Here is a 16,749-nt window from a genome sequence, read left to right as displayed (position 1 = left end):
TTTAGAAAAACCGAGAAGATGGGAAGCGTGGTAGCCAGCTGAAGTCAGTTTTGCGTGCGTCGCCTACGACAGAAAACTGTACCGAGAAACTGCACCCTTAAAAGAAAAGAACGACGAGCACCTTCGAACAGATTGTCCATCCGTTTCTTGACCTGTGCGCCTGCATCCGTTTTCCTCTCGCAGATCATCTACAAAAATGAGAAGACGTGGAATCAGCTGCAAGTCCGATCGATTTGTAATATGGACTTAACCAAGAAGCGAAATTAATCGCCGGTGTGTTGCTAGCACGTTTTAGAGTCCTCCATAGTCCCAAACAGGATTAGAATGGCAGATAGGAGCTTCAATCATCCTGCCCCCCGTGCGAAAGCCTCCTACCTTCGACGACGCTTTGGTGCCTTCAAGGCTCGAGTTTGCCCGCTCTGTAGTTCTCATCCTGTCTGCGACTATATTACGCTGGAAATCTAAACCCTCAAAATTTTCACTACTACAAAACGACCCGTTGGTAGGACTGCCAGCCCTTTTGCACAATTTTTAATGGTACAAAACGTCAAAAGGCATCCACCACCACAATCTTCTTCTCAAACTTCCGGTCAGTTTTTTCGAAATTAATTGGGCAAACTGCAGCTTCTGTTGTCACACCGCTAATACGTCGTACAATACATGACTTGCAACACTATCCGAGGCATGTTTCTTCCTCATATGACAATCTTTTCAAATTGATCATACAGAAGCTGTCTTTATAAAAATGCTCAAAGCATACATACACTAATCTCTCGTTATAATGAAATAGTTTTGTTTTAATTATCGCTTTTATCACATAATCCCGACTGATTGCATGCATTTCGAACCGGATTATTTGATGTGTATCAGCAGCCGACAACGCTTATTACGAAGGCCGAGGTGCCGAAAGCAGACGAGTCTACATGGAGGCACATCGAGACCCTTGTGTTCCCTCCCCCATCTCCGCAGAGGCAAACAGCAAACTAAGAAAACCACAAAAAAAAATAATTAGCAAACAGGTGAAGGCAGAGCGTGCAGAGCTCCACGTCTGATGTGCCGGAATGGGCAGGGACCATTGTCCACGTTACGACGCTACTCTCAGCGCCTGCGGCCGACACTGCCCGGCCCCTTGCGCACTTCGGGAGCGCTCGATGCATGTGCATGTGCGGGCGTACCTGCAGCGTACTGCGTGCACACGCGCGTCATATGTTGCAACACCGAAGCCGTAAAGGCGGGTCTCGACATGCAGGCACACGCAAAAAAGCCGACAACAGGGCACCACAGCCGAGGATATAACGTTCAAACCGTTTGTTACTACGACAGGCAACTCTGTGGTCACTGACAGGGTTAGAACGGCCAAGAGGAGTTTCAGTTGTTCCATCTCAAGTGAGAGCTTCCTACCTGCAATAACGCTTCAGCATCTTAACGAGCCACTAACATGCATGTGCAGCCGGAGTGCAACGAAAGGCAACGAGACTGGGCATTCGAAGAGGTGCCCTGCTGTTCTCGTTCTGTTAGTGAATACCCAACAGGGTAAGAAAACCCATCAGGCGTTCTCAGCCAGATTGGTATTCTCACAGGTACTCTCACCCCCAACAGGTATTCTCACAGGTACTCTCACCCCCAACAGGTATTCTCACCCCCAACAGGTATTCTCACCCCCAACAGGTATTCTCACAGGTACTCTCACCCCTAACAGGCATTCTCACAGGTACTCTCACCCTGACGGGTATTCTCACAAGTATTTTCATCCCAACAGGCACTCTCAGAAGCATTCTCAACTTGAAAGGTATTCTCACCTGTCGAGCAGTCTGTCCAAACTTGTTCAGTGCGTTGCGGTCGCACAGGGGTTGGGCCAGCAGGAGTTCCACGGCCCCAATGTGGCCAAACTTGCAGGCGAAATGCAGCGGAGTCTCGCAGCGCTGCAGCAACAAGAGACACTCAATAAATGGACATGTAACGGGGTCCGATTATAAAAGTTTGCAAGCAGCCACGCTTCAAAAGCTAGTCTGGACACTGTGGATGGAAAATGCTCTGTTTAGGTGCCAGTCTGGCAGCCGTGAACAAGCCTTGGCGAGGCTCAACTAAGAGACGATCTACACACACTAGCAGCAAGATGGCAATGCCCATGGGCTGTGCTCACAAGCATGTACTCTCCACACTTTTGTCGATTCAAGACAAAGAAAATCTGGATCTTTGGATGCTACAAAGAAATCCCCGATTGTTACATTGGCGTATTCTAAGGAAATAGAGTTTTGGATAATTCAAAATAAAGCAAGCTCGAACAAACACAATTGCTTCTTTGTTTTCAACCATCTCTCAGGCACTTGCCCATCCCCTGTTGCAATAGCTGATGATAAAAAAAGTCTAAATGCCTACTAAATTCAAACAAAAACCAGATATACCATAAAATACTGAGCAAGTGCCAACTAAAAATTTAGAGATAATCGCAAAAAAAATGGGGGATGGGTGCTTGTCCAGTCATCAATTTTACATATCAATGTACGTACTGTGCATATTTTCTCAGATCTTACAAATTTGGGAATATGTAGGCGGATGTGCAGTATTCTACGATATGAACTAAAAAAAAGGAACCCCATTCCTTCTGCAGTTCTTCACAAAATGTAACGAGTTCCCACCCCACCGATGAAAGACGGAACGGTGGTGTTCCTTCTATCCTCTTAAAAGGTCTTTCGTGACTGTTGTACCATACCAATACTGCTTTTGACAGATGCTGAAATCTTGGCATTGCTTCAGGGAAGCAGCGACAATGACACGAAGATGAGTATAACCTCAGTAACAAGAAAACCTAGGGAATTTATACATACAAAGCCTAGCATATTTTTAAGAAATTCACCTGCAGAACACCAGTCCATGACCTACTACAGAAAATTAAATGAGTAAAAATTAGCAGTCTACCCCTCTCTGTAGTTCAGCACAGGATGCAACATGTTATTCCCTTACATTAAACAAAGCAGTTCAAATTTTTCACAAGTTGAAGATTTCTTAGTAGTAAAATTCCCTAAAGCATGGTCTCACCCCCTCCCCAGAATAAAAACCCACTTAAAGGGATGGTGAACCGAAATTTGGATTACAGAAAACAATGCAGGAGCTGTAAGCGGGACACTACAATCACTACAACACTACTCGTAAAACACAATCTCGAATGGACAGCCTATTTTGGAAAAAAGAGGTCGAGATTGAACAATGTGGACGAGGTGCGTGACACTAAGGTACAGTTAAACCTCGATGTAACAAAGTCGGTAAAAATCGCAATTTACTTCGTTACATTGAAATTTCGCTAAATTGAAATTTGGCTTTAGCATGCAAAAATCAAATTCCGAAACATTTCACGGGTATGAAAACTCACCGAAAATGACATTTATTTAGGGGCAAAGTAGTCCGCGAGTTTTGCTTGCGCCTTGTCCGACAGTAGCAGCGGCGTCATACGGCGTTCGAGCGGCCAGAGCGCTTGCACGGCATCTTGCTGCCCATGCGACGCCGTGTACCTCCTCAGTACGTCCATTGCGTCGAGCACTTCCCGAGTGCTCGTGATCTTGGCAGTTTCTTCAGGATGGCGTCCAAAACGTTTGCTTTCTCATCCAAAGAAATAACTTTGCGTTTCCCTATGGCAGCAAGCACGTAAGTGAACCGCCGAGTTGAAAAATAAAGCTGTTTAGTTTAGGCGGTGCCAATGTTTCCAACCTACACAGCACTCTTGCCCGGGGCCTTATTGCCCGCACAGTTTACTTGCCCCCTTGCGCCCACAGTGTGCTTGCGCCTTTGCTTTACATCACGCTCGCAAGACGATAATCCAGCGATAATTGGTCTTCTCGGTCTTCTCCTAGATGGCCCTGCCCGTGCGGTCACGCTAGAGTTCCTGTATATGCTACCTACGGTAGCAGAGTTGCGCATTCAGCCTCGGCGCGTGGCCGTAACGCCGGATTTCCCGCACGAGCTGGATGCTTTGCTCCTCACGTGACTAAATTTGGCGAATAGCGGCGCTGCGCGCGCTGCCGTGCATGGGAAACAGGAGAGGAGGAAAAGGAGGCGGAAAGCAGGGAAACATACGCCGGGGCAAGAGAAACGTCGGCAGAGCGACCGTAAAGGTGGCTTTCTTGCACGCCAACGGATGCTTTGCTTTTCACGCGATGGATCTCGGCGAATAGCGGCGCTGGGAAAACAAATGCGCAACTCTGGCTCCCGTAGGGAGCCTATACAGGAACTCTAGGTCGCGCCATCACGTCACTCCCCCGCTGAAGTTGGCTCCCGCGCTACCCGCGGTACAGTGGACTATGATGATCAGTGAATGTCAGAGGTGATGCTGTTATGCCGTGTTAACTTTTTGCTCGGCATTTTATGGCCAGCCCCGCGGAATCCGCTTTGCCGCATGCCTCGCCGGCGCTACCGGCGCGGCATCCTCGGGCAGCCTAGGAACGTTGGAAGGCCTGTCCCCGTGAAGTAACCTATCAAGCGCTCGCGTTTGTGAATAATTTTTTTTTAACCACAATTTTTTTGCGAAGTTGTTTTTTAGAGTCTATTGATTTATTGCCTTCTATGGCAATGGCGCTTCGTTATATTGAAATAACAGCAAAATAGACTTTGTTATATAGAGACTAAAAATACATGGGGTCTATGGGCAAGAAATTATGAAAAATAAAAATACTTCGTTAAATCGAGGATTTCGTTACATTGAAGTTCGTTATATCGAGGTTCGACTGTATCTTGTTTCCTTCTCTCTTCGCTTCGCTCCCTAAAGGCGGCGAGGCATAAAAAATGTGAGGCCGTTTCCTCTCCTTAAAAAGACAAGACAAAAACATTTCTGTCAAAAGCACCTCCTTTTTTTGAAAAATACGGTCATCCGTTCGAGATATCGCTGTATGAGTTATGCTTTGGTGTTTGTAGCATCCCGTTGCACGCTTTTGCCGCAAATTTTGTGGAATCCAGACTTCGGTTCAGCATCCCTTTAAGGGGTGAAGCTGGTCTTGTGCTGCGATATTGATCTGGACAACCGAGAAATGCGAACAAGAGCCGACTGCATTCACCCCTTTGTCGGGCGTGTTCAGGTACAGGTCCAGAATGTAGGCCATGCGTCGAAGACGAACGTCCGGAGCGTCATCGGTGTACAGGAGCTCCAGCAACCTGAGGTCTTGCAGCGTCTCCAGAATCAGTTGCACCAGGATGGACTGGCCCTTCATCGAAGCCACGTGCAACGCGTTGTAGCGAAAGCCCTCCTGTGTATTGAAAAAAGACAAAAAGAAAGAAGAGCTCGTTTAGGCGCACATTACTATATTTCGTTTCACCTTAAAGTCCGAACTCGGCAAACGCTACGAGCCAATGAGACCAATCAAACAGCATCAAAAGCTGAAGTCACTCGGTGTCCTTTGTTGTGTCTATAGATTGCATTGTCAGCATCAGTTCTACCATTCTCATTAGTCTCCTGCCCTGTCGGAACAGCCAAAGTTTCTATGCGATTTGGTTTATGCCTGGCGAGTTTTCTGGGTCCCGATTATTTATCGTGCAACGTCATAATTAGCTAAATATTGAAATTTATAAATAAAGTAGATAAATTCACCCACCTTATATTCTTATTTTTTAATGTTTACTCCACTTTTCAATTTCTTATTTAAAGGCTTACCTATAGGACGATATGCAAGTTTTCCTCATTTATATTGACTTGTTTATTTTCTGGCCCGAGAGAGAGCGACAGATCCCCCGTTCGGCCTTTTAGTCAAAAAGTTTGGAGACCCCTGGCATACACATTGTAATATTCCAAGGAATTCCCCAACCTCATACGATAGCCACGGTGGCTTCTAGAGTGGGGTGTCTGGCATGTGGACTTTTTTTAACCTTTGACGACTGTCGTCCCCGTCGGGCACTCTAACCGAACCGAATGAAGCACTGTAAAGGTACACTAGCATTTCCCAGTTAGCTTTGTTTTGCATTCGGGGTTTTATTTTGTCCCACAGGGCAGCATGCAAATTTGACCTTTTCGTTACAAATGTGGTCGCACTACAATAGAGTAAACATGGCACGGTTCGCAAAAAAAACATGCATTCTGCACAAAAAAAAAAAAAAAAAAGCCGCGGCAGAGTACACACACCTGAACGATGGTCGGAGTGTCGCCACCACTGACGAGGTAACGTGGATTGGACCAGACCGTCTGCTGGAAAGCCGCGGCGTTGCCGGCTTCGATCATCTTCCGAAACAAAACCAGGTCTTGAGACTTTGGACCTCTGTATGGACTGCTTTTCTCGCCCATTAGGACTGGAATTGGGGGAAAAACGTTTTTGGTAACAAACTTTGTACCTTGAACACAATCAAAAACACTGGCGTCCTGCAAAGACTCCTTTAGGCCTAAAAGCGTGGCAGAAAACTGTCGAGGAATGCCCAAGAAATCTCTACAAAACCGGGGCACATGACAGTCTGTTGCAGGTTAGAAAAGGCGGGATAAACCCCACCCACAAAGCTCTCCGCTTGCCACCCCTGGTAGTTCAGTCCTTTCCAGCATTTTCTCCGCTAAAGTGGAAAGGGTAAAGGGCTTTGTAGAAAAGGGTTGTGCTGCTTTCAATGACCGACTATAGACTATAATGATGCCAAGCTGAGGGAGGCTAAAATTTGATTCGAAAGCTGTTTAGGCTCGTCACAGTTAACCGATGACCCCATATAATTAGAAGCAGAACTAAGACACCCTTGGAATGTATGTAGTACTGAGCAGACCTGCGGGCACTTCTGAGGTCTCCACGGGAACCGCTGCAAGTTGCATACTAAACTGTGCAGCTTCCTCCCTCGATGAGAAGGTCTTGAACCGCGCTCCGCGATACTTCTTGACGCACCGCAGCGCCAAGGTACGGTCCGCGAAGACGAGTGGCAGTTCTGTAACGAGGGGCATTACAGCAGCGATGAAGAAAAAGTATCTAAATGAAAGCATAAATGTCTTACTGTGGGAACCACCAATGAGTAAATATAAAATTCTTGGGAGGCAGACCTTTGGCTGCCACAAGAAACTTAGTTTGCATCTATTCCACTGAGAATGTCTGGAACAGCTCTTCATTTGTGCTACACTTTTTTCCTTCCCCACGAAAACTAAACCTTAAAAATTGCCTGAGCAACATGTTTTGATTTTTTTTTTTTTGCTTTGCTGTTGAAGCATTTCTAAATGTACAATATTCTGCTTGCCTGTCGATAGAGTTTATAGAAAATATTGTGTTATTTCATTTACTAAGCGGCATCGAGGCCTCGTCAGACAATTCGGTCTTGTCTTGGTGCCGCAGACATTGTGCAATGACTAAACAAGCAGAAAAAAAAAAATGCAGAAGATGTTGTCTGTGCGGTAGTTATATTTGCATCAGTGATTACTCAATTTCATACCTTTAGGAACCTTCACTCCTGGTTACTTTTTGAAAAGATCCAAACTTGACACGCTCGTTTGTTGTACGAGAGCAACAAGCACCATCTGCAGTTTGAACACCTACGTACAGCCGACAAGGAGCGACGCACGACCACTCAAACATTACCCTGTAGTTAGACTGCAAAACAACAAGAAACATGTACTATAGCTAGGATATTGCATTTTCAAAATTTTTTTGTAAATTTCTGAGTGTTTTTTGGATTTTAATTTTTGCCCAAAATTTAGAGTGTGTTGGAGGTACTGGTTAAGATTCCCAATTTTCCTAAATTCGGAATTTCGTAGCATTTCCTAGTTTACAAAAATAGGAATATATCATATCCTGGTGTAAACATGTGCCAGGTTAAAAAAAAACTTGTGTCAATTAATGTATCCTCACTTCCATTTGACATTGCCGCACTTGCCATTGGCAATACTAATCTGATCTACAACAAAACTTCCAAACAAGTGCTGCTATAATAAATGTTTACACCTTAAAACCCTAACCTCCCTGGAGGTAGTTGCTGGAAGCTCATTTTTATCCCATCCCATCACTGTACACCCCGTGGCTGCATGGGGTAGAGCGGAAAAGGATGTAACATAGGAGCCTTTATGCACCCCCCTTTTATGAAACCTTATGTTCTATAACTATGCTCCAACCAAACTTTATTAGAAATAGTTTTGCTTTTTTTTTTTTGTATTGGGACATTACAGGTTCTTGAATAAATCTAAGGCAATTTTGTCAAGTGTTTTTCTAAGTTTTTCGGAAAACACGGAACAATAGCCATGTCATGTGGATAAAAAAAAAAAAAACTAATTGAGTAAGTAAACACTAAGCAACGAACTTGACATATACCATCGTCATCGCATGTTGTCGTGCCTGCTCCGAGGGCAATCCCGTAGTACAGAACTGGCGGCGCTGCCTCTTTCGACGACGCGCCGTTGCATTTTGATGTCAGTGGTCGTTCAGAACCGGCAAAAGCTGCAGTGGCTGGCCCGTTGGCAGCGGAGTTGCCGTTTTCCTTCGTCATGCCCATGCTTGTCATCGTCGCATCTCGCACCACCTCTGCAGCTACCTGTTTTGGGAAGGAAACAGGCACAGCCAGACAAAAATTAACAATGTAAATAAATCTGAAAAAAAAAAAAAAAATCTTTCCAGACAAAAACTACAAGGGGAAACCTCACTGAATTCAAAGAGTGTTTCCATTGCACAAGCCTCCCAAATCAAACAAATAAATCGGTTGTAAAACACTTCAAAGGCTGTGTGCAAAGTGCACTGTGAATGATGGGAATGTCCTGCACCACAACATACACCACAATAGAGAGATATGGCAGCACAGTTGCGCAACTGCCCTCGCCTGCCGGCATCGACTTCATCGTCTGCTACAGTCGGTTCCTACAGCCAGTTCCCGAAATTCCTTTCAAGGCCGCGAAGGGCACTCCCCATTTTGCAACAAGTGGATTCAGGGTGGAGCCCATAGCCTTCACACAGTGATTCGAAATTGAGTTCAAATTGAGCTTTCACAATGTCAAGAAGCATCACGAGTACTTACATAGCGCACTATCTGTTCGCCACACTGCCGCGTGGGCGACTAAGTTGTACACGTGAATCACTATTTCAAAGAAATTATCCGATGACGACAAATTATAAATGCCTGGCAGCGGCAGCTGTTGGTCCAGTAAAAAGCATTCGTTTGTTTACTTGCCAGGCTTGTCAAACATATTAGTAACGCTACTTACGAAATGCAACGCTAAATGACATTCTTGAATGCAAGACAATGACAAATTACCCGATGAACGATGCGTTATACTTCGGCCGACATACAGCTGTGCCAGCCGAGGTCGCAGAAGCTGGCAGGAATATAATTCGATGGGTCCATATCACAAGAGCGAATGACATTTTAGCGAACGGCGACATTTGAGCGAATGGTCGTTTTAGCGAATAACGGGGGCGCGCGTTAACCCATCCGTCGCGCTGCGCTTTACGCCGCTTCGCGGCGACAGTCTGCGGCAACTCATTACAAAAATATGAACTCACTTGGCCCACCCGAAAACGCCGCTTCGCGGCGTCCGACTATTCGCTAAAGTGTCATTCGATGAAACTTGGGCGTTCGCTAAAACGTCATTCGATGAGTGCCTCCCCCCTCTGCCTATCAGCCCCTTTTGCGAACTATGCCATCTACGTTAAGGGCTTCTCTTGAGCTAGTTAGTTCACATTTGTTAAAGCTAAAGCGGACAGCTGAATTTTGACGAAGCGTGAAGTTAGAGGAATAGAGGTACAAGTGGACACAGCGGCGTTTTTATACACTCTTTTACCTTGGCGTGCTTCGACAAAATTCAGCACTCCATATTAAGCCGTGCCATCCAACGGCCGAAGACCTAGCACGCCGTTCCTAACACGTCAGAGCAAATTGAAGCTTACGTTGCTGTTTAACGACCAAAGCGGCTCGATGGCGAGCATGGGAGTTGGGCTGAAGGCATGTGCGACGAGGCGACCGCAAAGTTTTTGTTGCCAAATGCAAGCGCAGAAGGCGGTGGTAAGTAGGCGAGCGTAAGAACGTGCGTGTGGCTGCGCTTTTGAATTCACAAGTTTATCATCGTAAGGTGACAGCGCGTGAAACAGGTTCAAAGAAGTATGTACCTCGTCTGTGATAAACAAATTAGCGTATGACTTACCGCAGAAGAGTGCGTGCTGCAAGACGACTGTAGCTCAGATCGCAGCTCGAGAACGCAATGCAGGCAGAGAAGTCGGCCAAGTAGCATACAATAAAGCGACAAAGTCACTGAACTTAGGGATGCTCCCCGTGACGACGCGAACAGCTGACTTAACTCGATGAGCACACCGACCGAGTCGACTGAGTGTCCAGAATCACAGCATCACAAAGCGCACCCCCATTTTCTTCGGGACTGTTGTGACGGCTCAACTATAAGTTAGCATTTAATTTTTTTATTTTTATATTATATTATTTAGAATATTTGTTTAAAAATTATTCTGTAATGAACGGCGTTTTTATTTGAACATTTATTTTAGAATAGACGCGACGCGACGGTCAAGCTCGCACAAGATTGGCTGCAAGAGGCGCGGCCCCACCTCTATATCCATTTAAACTTTGGCGGCCTTTTGAAAGATTGACAGATGATTATCGTTCGTTCGTGGGATGTCGTTAGTCACGGCGGTCACGGCGGCTTCGAGGTCTTGTCTATCGTCATGCGCTCCAAACAGTTGCTGCATGTGGTCTTGAACGATCTGACGCCAACTTCCAAACGCACTCGCCATTGCTCGTTTCGTGTAAGCGGTAACGCTTCCACGGAGTTTATTTTACCTTGTTTACCATGGTTACCTTGGTTACCATGTTTTTCTGAGGGCTTGCGGTGCGCGTCTTGTCCTCGCCATTCACCGCACGGGCAAGCAGTTAATTCAACGCACTGCCTTTTGCCCATTCTCGAAAGGACATGAGAAACGATGCCTTAGTGCCCGCCCGATTTCTCACGCTGTCCGCACACTTCGTGCTCCTAGTGACGTTGCTATGGGCGCGCGAAGACAACATCCGAGCCTGCCTGCCGTGGGGCTTCAGCGACGCCGACTACGCCAGGAAGGACACCGAGATCGTCGTGGGACTTTCGCTGGCCATCCTGTTGGTCGTCTTCGAGCTCGTCGGATTCTTCTCCGGTATCTCCATGTTCTTTCCGAGTCAGGCGTTGCTCTCGATCGCAGCGCACTGCGCGGCCAGCATCGCGCTGGCGTACTACGTCGTCGAGAGCTGGGGATGCGCGGGCTACTGGTGGATCTTCGCGTTCTGCAGCGTACTGCCCGCGTTCGCCGAACTGTGTATTGTGGTGGGCGTGCTCGTGCTAGGAAGGACTCCGTAGTAAACAAGAAAAACAACAACAACGTCGCAATTCTTTTGTATATATATGTATATTGAACAATAAACGCGGACGTAGCGTTGTTTAACCCCTTCGTTGTGCTGTCGCATGTGTTATGCATGAATTAACCCTCTGCGGTAGGTGCCTTCATGCACCTTGTGCATTTTTAGGGTCATGGCAATTGCTATGCGGAGCGCAAGTTATTTCGTCTGCTTCTTTTGCAGGGGTCATGGTGACGTCAGAAAGACGCCGAGCTCTGATTGAAGGACAGTGGGTAGACCAGGGTGTAAGATAGACAGGTGGGGAAACGGCCCATAGAAACCTACCGCAGCGCCGTGACCCGATTGTGTACTCGTCTGCTTGCGGGTGGCTTGCGGGTACCCCCGATTTACGACAGATGGCGCTGCGGCGAGAAGAAAAAAATTGGAATCGAATTTGCATGGCACTTTATGGGAGAGTGCGCAAAATAAACTGAGAGCACGAAAGTCCTCCATTGAAAATCCACGAGAAACCTTCTCCGTCAGTTTAGCCGGTCGCCAGCGTTCGCCCACTCGGAGTGAAAGTTCGCGGTACTCCACATAGATGGCGCCACAGAAAGAGAGAAAACCGAGGGGGACACAATTCGGTCGCTCATTTGGCTCTCGTTTCACCACCTGTCTATCTTACACCCTGGGGTAGACCTCGAGGCAGCTTGCTTTGATGTCTACCTACTAGCCTTCTAACCAGAGCCAATCAGAGCTCGGCGTTCCGACATCACCAGAACGCCTGCAGAAGAAGCAGACGAACTTGCGCTCCGCTTGATGTTGGTGACCTGTAATAAGGTGGGGTCCAAGGAAGAGGGGTGTGGCTCGGTGAAACGATAAGGGCCGGCTACAGCCGAACCTGGGCGAGACGAACATTATGAATGAATAAAAAAACACGAGGACGAAGACCTGCACCTGGAGCCGCGATCACATTACCTATACCAAGGACACTCTGCAGACAATAGAGAGTTTTAGTGAACCGTATTTGCGCATCCGAGGCTATGTAGGAGCAAAGGGGGCTATGTCCTTAGCCCCCTTTGTTTCCCTTCTCCAGGGATTATTTTCGCCATCCTTTACATCCGCGTTGATACCTTCTGAAATTTTATTCTCGATGACAAGATCCGTTTTTCTCTCATCCTATTGTCATTTTGTTACGAAAGGGAGGGTATATCACCTGAATGCTTTGACTTTGTTATATCATATGGACTGCTACAAGGACTGTGACGAACGAAGTGATTCAATCATCTGTTATCTGAAAACAAAAAAACAAAAAAATCAAGAAAGAAACACTGGTGCGCATGCAGTTATTTCTAGCGTTGCAGATCTTCCATAGAAGTCTTTATTTTTCCATGTTGTAACAAAATTCCTCCGGAGTTTCTGGAACTAAAAGTTCACCCCTGGTACTCCGCGCAACACACTGAACCCGCACTTGTGCCAGCTGCTGCAGTCCTTCACGATGAAGAGTCTCGGTAGGCAGATGCTTCGAAGCTGTCGTGCGATTCACCGCAGAGCGTCATGACTAGAGCCTGGCAGAAATTGCTCATTAAAGGTTTACAGTATTCGTTCGCTAACTCTATGACGTGTATACTTTCACCCAGCGGTTTGTGACCGTTTTTTTTTCTTTAAACAAAGACTAGAAAAATCTTTTGAAAGTGCCACTGTCAGGTCAGGATGAACTCATTCAGTAGTTGTGACCTCAAAATTGCCCTCCCTCGAAAAGCTTCTGTTCACAATGTGAATTTTCTTTCACCCCGAAGTTTATACAAGAATTTTTTCTCCTATCTCAGCTCGGCCAGCATGAAATAATAGTAATAATAATAATAATTTACTCCTGGACTCAAACTTTAAAAAATATATAAAAAAAGGGTAATTTCCGCGACTAGGTGCTGTTCAAGGTTGCTATGCCATCAGGCGAATTTAAAATAAGGCTATATCTTTTTCAATCAGAAGTTAATCTCAGTGTACTACCGCCGGCAATACGAGCTGCGACAGCCCTCCATGCTTCTTTACTTTCCTGTCAATTTTTAAAGGAGGTTTGTTTCAAACGTGACTTGGAACGCGAAGCTAAGTTCTCAATCTTTGAACTCTTTGACAATAAGAGAGAGAATGGAGCTTGTCGCGACGGTCAGCGCAGCAGTCGTCCAGATCAGGTGCTCCGGCTCATAATCTCCGGGGGTGTGCATACAAATCTGGCTGTTTATAAGCGACGGCACCTTTGATAGCCGTTGCAACAAAAAAGAACTCAGAACAACAAATCATCAAACAAAACAAAACAAAAACAACAATACATACAAAATTTCCCACGAGCCTCCCCCAGAACGACATTAAAGATTTTTCTCGTTTTAAGGCATCTACGTAGTAACATCAGTCAAGCAAGCTTGGGTCGTAGCTTGATAGCAAATCATGTGACACCGCCAAATACAAAATATACACACAGTATATACAATAAACATGAACTTACGAGCTCAATCATTTCTGGCTTTCACTTCAAAGTTCTTTGAAACAGTGACAATTCGTTCGGGGCCCTTTTCCCCGCGGAAACAAAAGCTAGCACGAAAATAAAATGCCAGGAGTACTCCATAGTTGAGTATTACTATAATCATTTTCACCTGATGAACTGTAGTAAAAAAAAGTCAGGCTCCTCGCGGAGAATTAAGATATATGTAGTTGCATTTTAGATTAAGTTGGTGTTATCTTATCAAGACGTACAAGTTTCAAATGCCAAAAGCACCGCTTCTTCCCCCGACAACCCATTTTTGTAAGAACTATACTTCGCGCAGCGTATGAACTTTGCGCAAAACTTCCTTTTTTCTTGAGGTGAAAATGAGGATAGCTTAATTTTTCAAGCTTCGGAGCTTCACTAAAACGTTCCTATGATACAAAGTGTAGTTTCGCGCGCTCTCAGTGATGTCGTTCTAGCCATATCACAGAACCATGCCATCGTGCTGAGTTGGTCGTTTCCTGAATTTCATTAAAGTCGAACACCGTGCATGCTTCGGATGATGATACATGATCGCACTCCCCTCAAAGCAAGAGTGCAGCAGTTCGGTGAATAGTCGGGCGAGCGGTAAAAAACTCTAAAGCAGTCGATCCCAGAAAGGTTCGATCGGACTAAGAAAGAAATATGGCGACATTTATGGGGTTCTCTTTTTTCTTGCACCAGTCTGTACCAGCAATTTTAGAATAAGATAATGCTATAAGGTAGAAATCGCATCTCAAGCCACTTTTTCATTACAAAATAAATTTACAATATAAAATAGTTTTCTCCATTGGATCATCAGACTTTGGAAGTGTATAATCAAGTTTTCAAAAATACCTCTTGGCCTTTTTTGTTTTGTTTTGGTTTGATTGTAAATGCATTGATATAAAATACAGGGTTCAATGATTGGTCCTATGTCGAGGTCATTTAGGCAGAAATGTGATAAGATGACGACGGTATCTCGGTTTTGATCAACATTAAGAAGAGGAATTCAAATATACAAAGAAAAGGGGATGACGATGTGAATGCACAACTACCCTATTGGTGTCCCAATGTTGGTTGCAGAAAAGTCGCCCAGGCCAAAAATGCCCCGCCAGACCCAAAGCAACTTAAAAAAAAAAAAAATCGCTTTGTCATAGAGATGTCGCGTCCTTTGCGGCATGATCTCCTGCATCACAACACGAGCAGATGTTAGCATCTCACTGATGGTGACCAGTTGCAGACTTCCGAAGTCAAGCGCCTCCACTCTTCAGGCTCTCTGAGGTGCTTGTTGACTACTGGCGCGACGACACACAGCGCTACTCACGTCTGCTAACACGACTGGGAAGACGCCAGCCCCACGCTCTATACCACATCTACTTTTCCGAGGCTGAAGTCAGTTACAGACCCCGCGGAGCCCATGGTCACTGTTCTTCTTCAGACTCGTTAACGTGTGTGGTGACCACCAAGTCCGTCTCGGGTGGAGGCAACGTGTAATGCTGCAGCTGCAGCTCAAGCAGTTCATCATCCGGAGGCAGGGGCAGGAAAGGCGGCCATCCGAGCACCTGGGCGCTGAAGAACGATCCCGGAACGTCGTGACAGCCGTAATCATAGTAGTCCAACTCGAAGCCATCCTCAGTGCCACTCGTGCTCAGCTCTGACAGCGAGGCGGCCAAAGGAACGGAACTGTCCCTCAGGCCGCTGGTCGTCGCAGCTACCTTGAGGGTTCTGCGCGAGCAGCAGGAGCTCTGTCGTCCTTCCAGGGACTCGACTGAGTCCCCGGCGGGTTTCAGGAGCGACTTGAAGTGCCGATGGTCCCTGAGCGGCGGGCGGGGCGTGCTCAGCCGGCTCTGTGGTTGTGGGGATACCGTGGCCACAGGAACTCTCTTCTTGGGCTGCGTAGGTTCCCGCGCGAAGAGTTCAGTAAGTTATGCGCACCGGGACCGCACCTTGAAGATATCAGAACGCATTCGTGCTCTGACAAAGACGGGCGTATTGTGGTAGACTTATTGGCATATGTCTGTAGCTACAGTCGGTGACAGTTTAAGAGTTCAGGGAAGGCTCCTTCCAACTCTCTCCACTTTTGCAGAGCGAACGTAGGAGAGAAAGTTTCCCCCTCTCTAACGTTCGCCCTACTAAAGTGGAAAGAAATGGGAGGAGCATCCCCTGAACTCTTAACCTGTCACAGTCTACAATCGCCAAAGACAGCGGGATATTATATATATATATACAGAATGTTTCAGAAAACGGAGGCCAAATCGCTCCTGCAAAAACTACTTATCACAACAAAAAAAGGCTTCTGGCGTTTTGGTCCTGGGCCAGGGGCCCATTTAAGAAAATTATTAAAGACCCGGATAATTAACTTGCTAATTATTTGTGCGTAATTAACTTCTTTAATATTGTGTTTAAGGGCATGGTTTAAATTAGAAAATTGCTCAGCATCATCGAAAACCACTAAATCAACAAATTGCAGAACAATAGAAGGCACGCGAAGCTTTTTACGGCTTTCTGAAAAACCGCACAAATTCCACACGTGTTTAAGTTTCGGTTTGTTATCGGAGCGCATCTCCGCCCCGACGGCACCGCGCCCTGCGAAGAGATAGTGCAACCAACCTTTGCTGCACTGTCATCGCGCGACGCAGCAGAGTCTGGTTGCATTATCTCTCCACGCGGCGCGGTGCTGCCGGGGCCGAGATGCGCTCCGATAGCAAACCGAAACTTAAAAACCCGTCGAATTTGTGCGGTTTTTCAGAAGGCCGTAAAATGCTTCTCGTGCCTTCTATCGTTCTGCAATTTGTTGGTTTAGTGGTTTTGGATGGTGCTGAGCAATTTTCTAATTTAAACCATGCCCTTAAACACAATATTAAAAAAGTTAATTAGGCAAAAATAATTAATAAGTTAATTATCCCGGACTTTAATAATTTTCTTAAATGGGCCCCTGGCCTAGGACCACAACGCCACAAGCCTTTTTTCGTTGCGATGAGTAGTTTTCGCAGGAGCGATTTGGCCTGCGT

The 16,749-nt window shown here is 46.2% G+C and overlaps 3 protein-coding genes across 5 annotated transcripts in view; 1 reads left to right on the top strand and 2 right to left on the bottom strand.

The window, feature by feature from the left end:
• The window catches only part of LOC8023978 (ankyrin repeat and LEM domain-containing protein 2), a 34,831-nt gene extending 24,551 nt beyond the window's left edge, over positions 1-10,280 (bottom strand). Inside the window, exons 1-7 of the mRNA XM_029988596.4 lie at positions 10,064-10,280; positions 8,244-8,463; positions 6,721-6,876; positions 6,104-6,267; positions 5,046-5,234; positions 1,800-1,922; positions 122-188 (exon numbers count right to left, since the gene is read on the bottom strand). Coding sequence (XP_029844456.3) covers positions 122-188; positions 1,800-1,922; positions 5,046-5,234; positions 6,104-6,267; positions 6,721-6,876; positions 8,244-8,463; positions 10,064-10,150 — 1,006 coding nt within the window. The 5' untranslated portion in view covers positions 10,151-10,280. The remainder of the gene's footprint in view (positions 1-121; positions 189-1,799; positions 1,923-5,045; positions 5,235-6,103; positions 6,268-6,720; positions 6,877-8,243; positions 8,464-10,063) is intronic.
• A 130-nt stretch (positions 10,281-10,410) lies between these two features.
• Positions 10,411-11,505, top strand: LOC8023982 (transmembrane protein 107). The gene has a single exon (XM_002403748.5). It carries the CDS (start codon positions 10,841-10,843, stop codon positions 11,255-11,257), a length of 417 nt encoding a protein of 138 aa, XP_002403792.3. The 5' UTR covers positions 10,411-10,840; the 3' UTR covers positions 11,258-11,505.
• A 1,079-nt stretch (positions 11,506-12,584) lies between these two features.
• Positions 12,585-16,749, bottom strand: part of LOC8023981 — a 51,710-nt gene continuing 47,545 nt past the window's right edge. For all 3 annotated transcript variants that reach the window (XM_040502014.2, XM_040213353.3, XM_042289885.1), the window contains exon 11: positions 12,585-15,630. In XM_040502014.2, the coding sequence (XP_040357948.2) occupies positions 15,160-15,630 (471 nt within the window). In that variant the 3' untranslated portion in view covers positions 12,585-15,159. The remainder of the gene's footprint in view (positions 15,631-16,749) is intronic.

The sequence above is a fragment of the Ixodes scapularis genome, unplaced genomic scaffold (assembly GCF_016920785.2).
Source record: "Ixodes scapularis isolate PalLabHiFi unplaced genomic scaffold, ASM1692078v2 PGA_scaffold13__105_contigs__length_92229423, whole genome shotgun sequence".
Classification (NCBI taxonomy): Eukaryota; Metazoa; Arthropoda; class Arachnida; order Ixodida; family Ixodidae; genus Ixodes; species Ixodes scapularis.
Note: the sequence above shows the minus strand (reverse complement) of the source record. Positions and strands in the feature narration are given on the sequence as shown.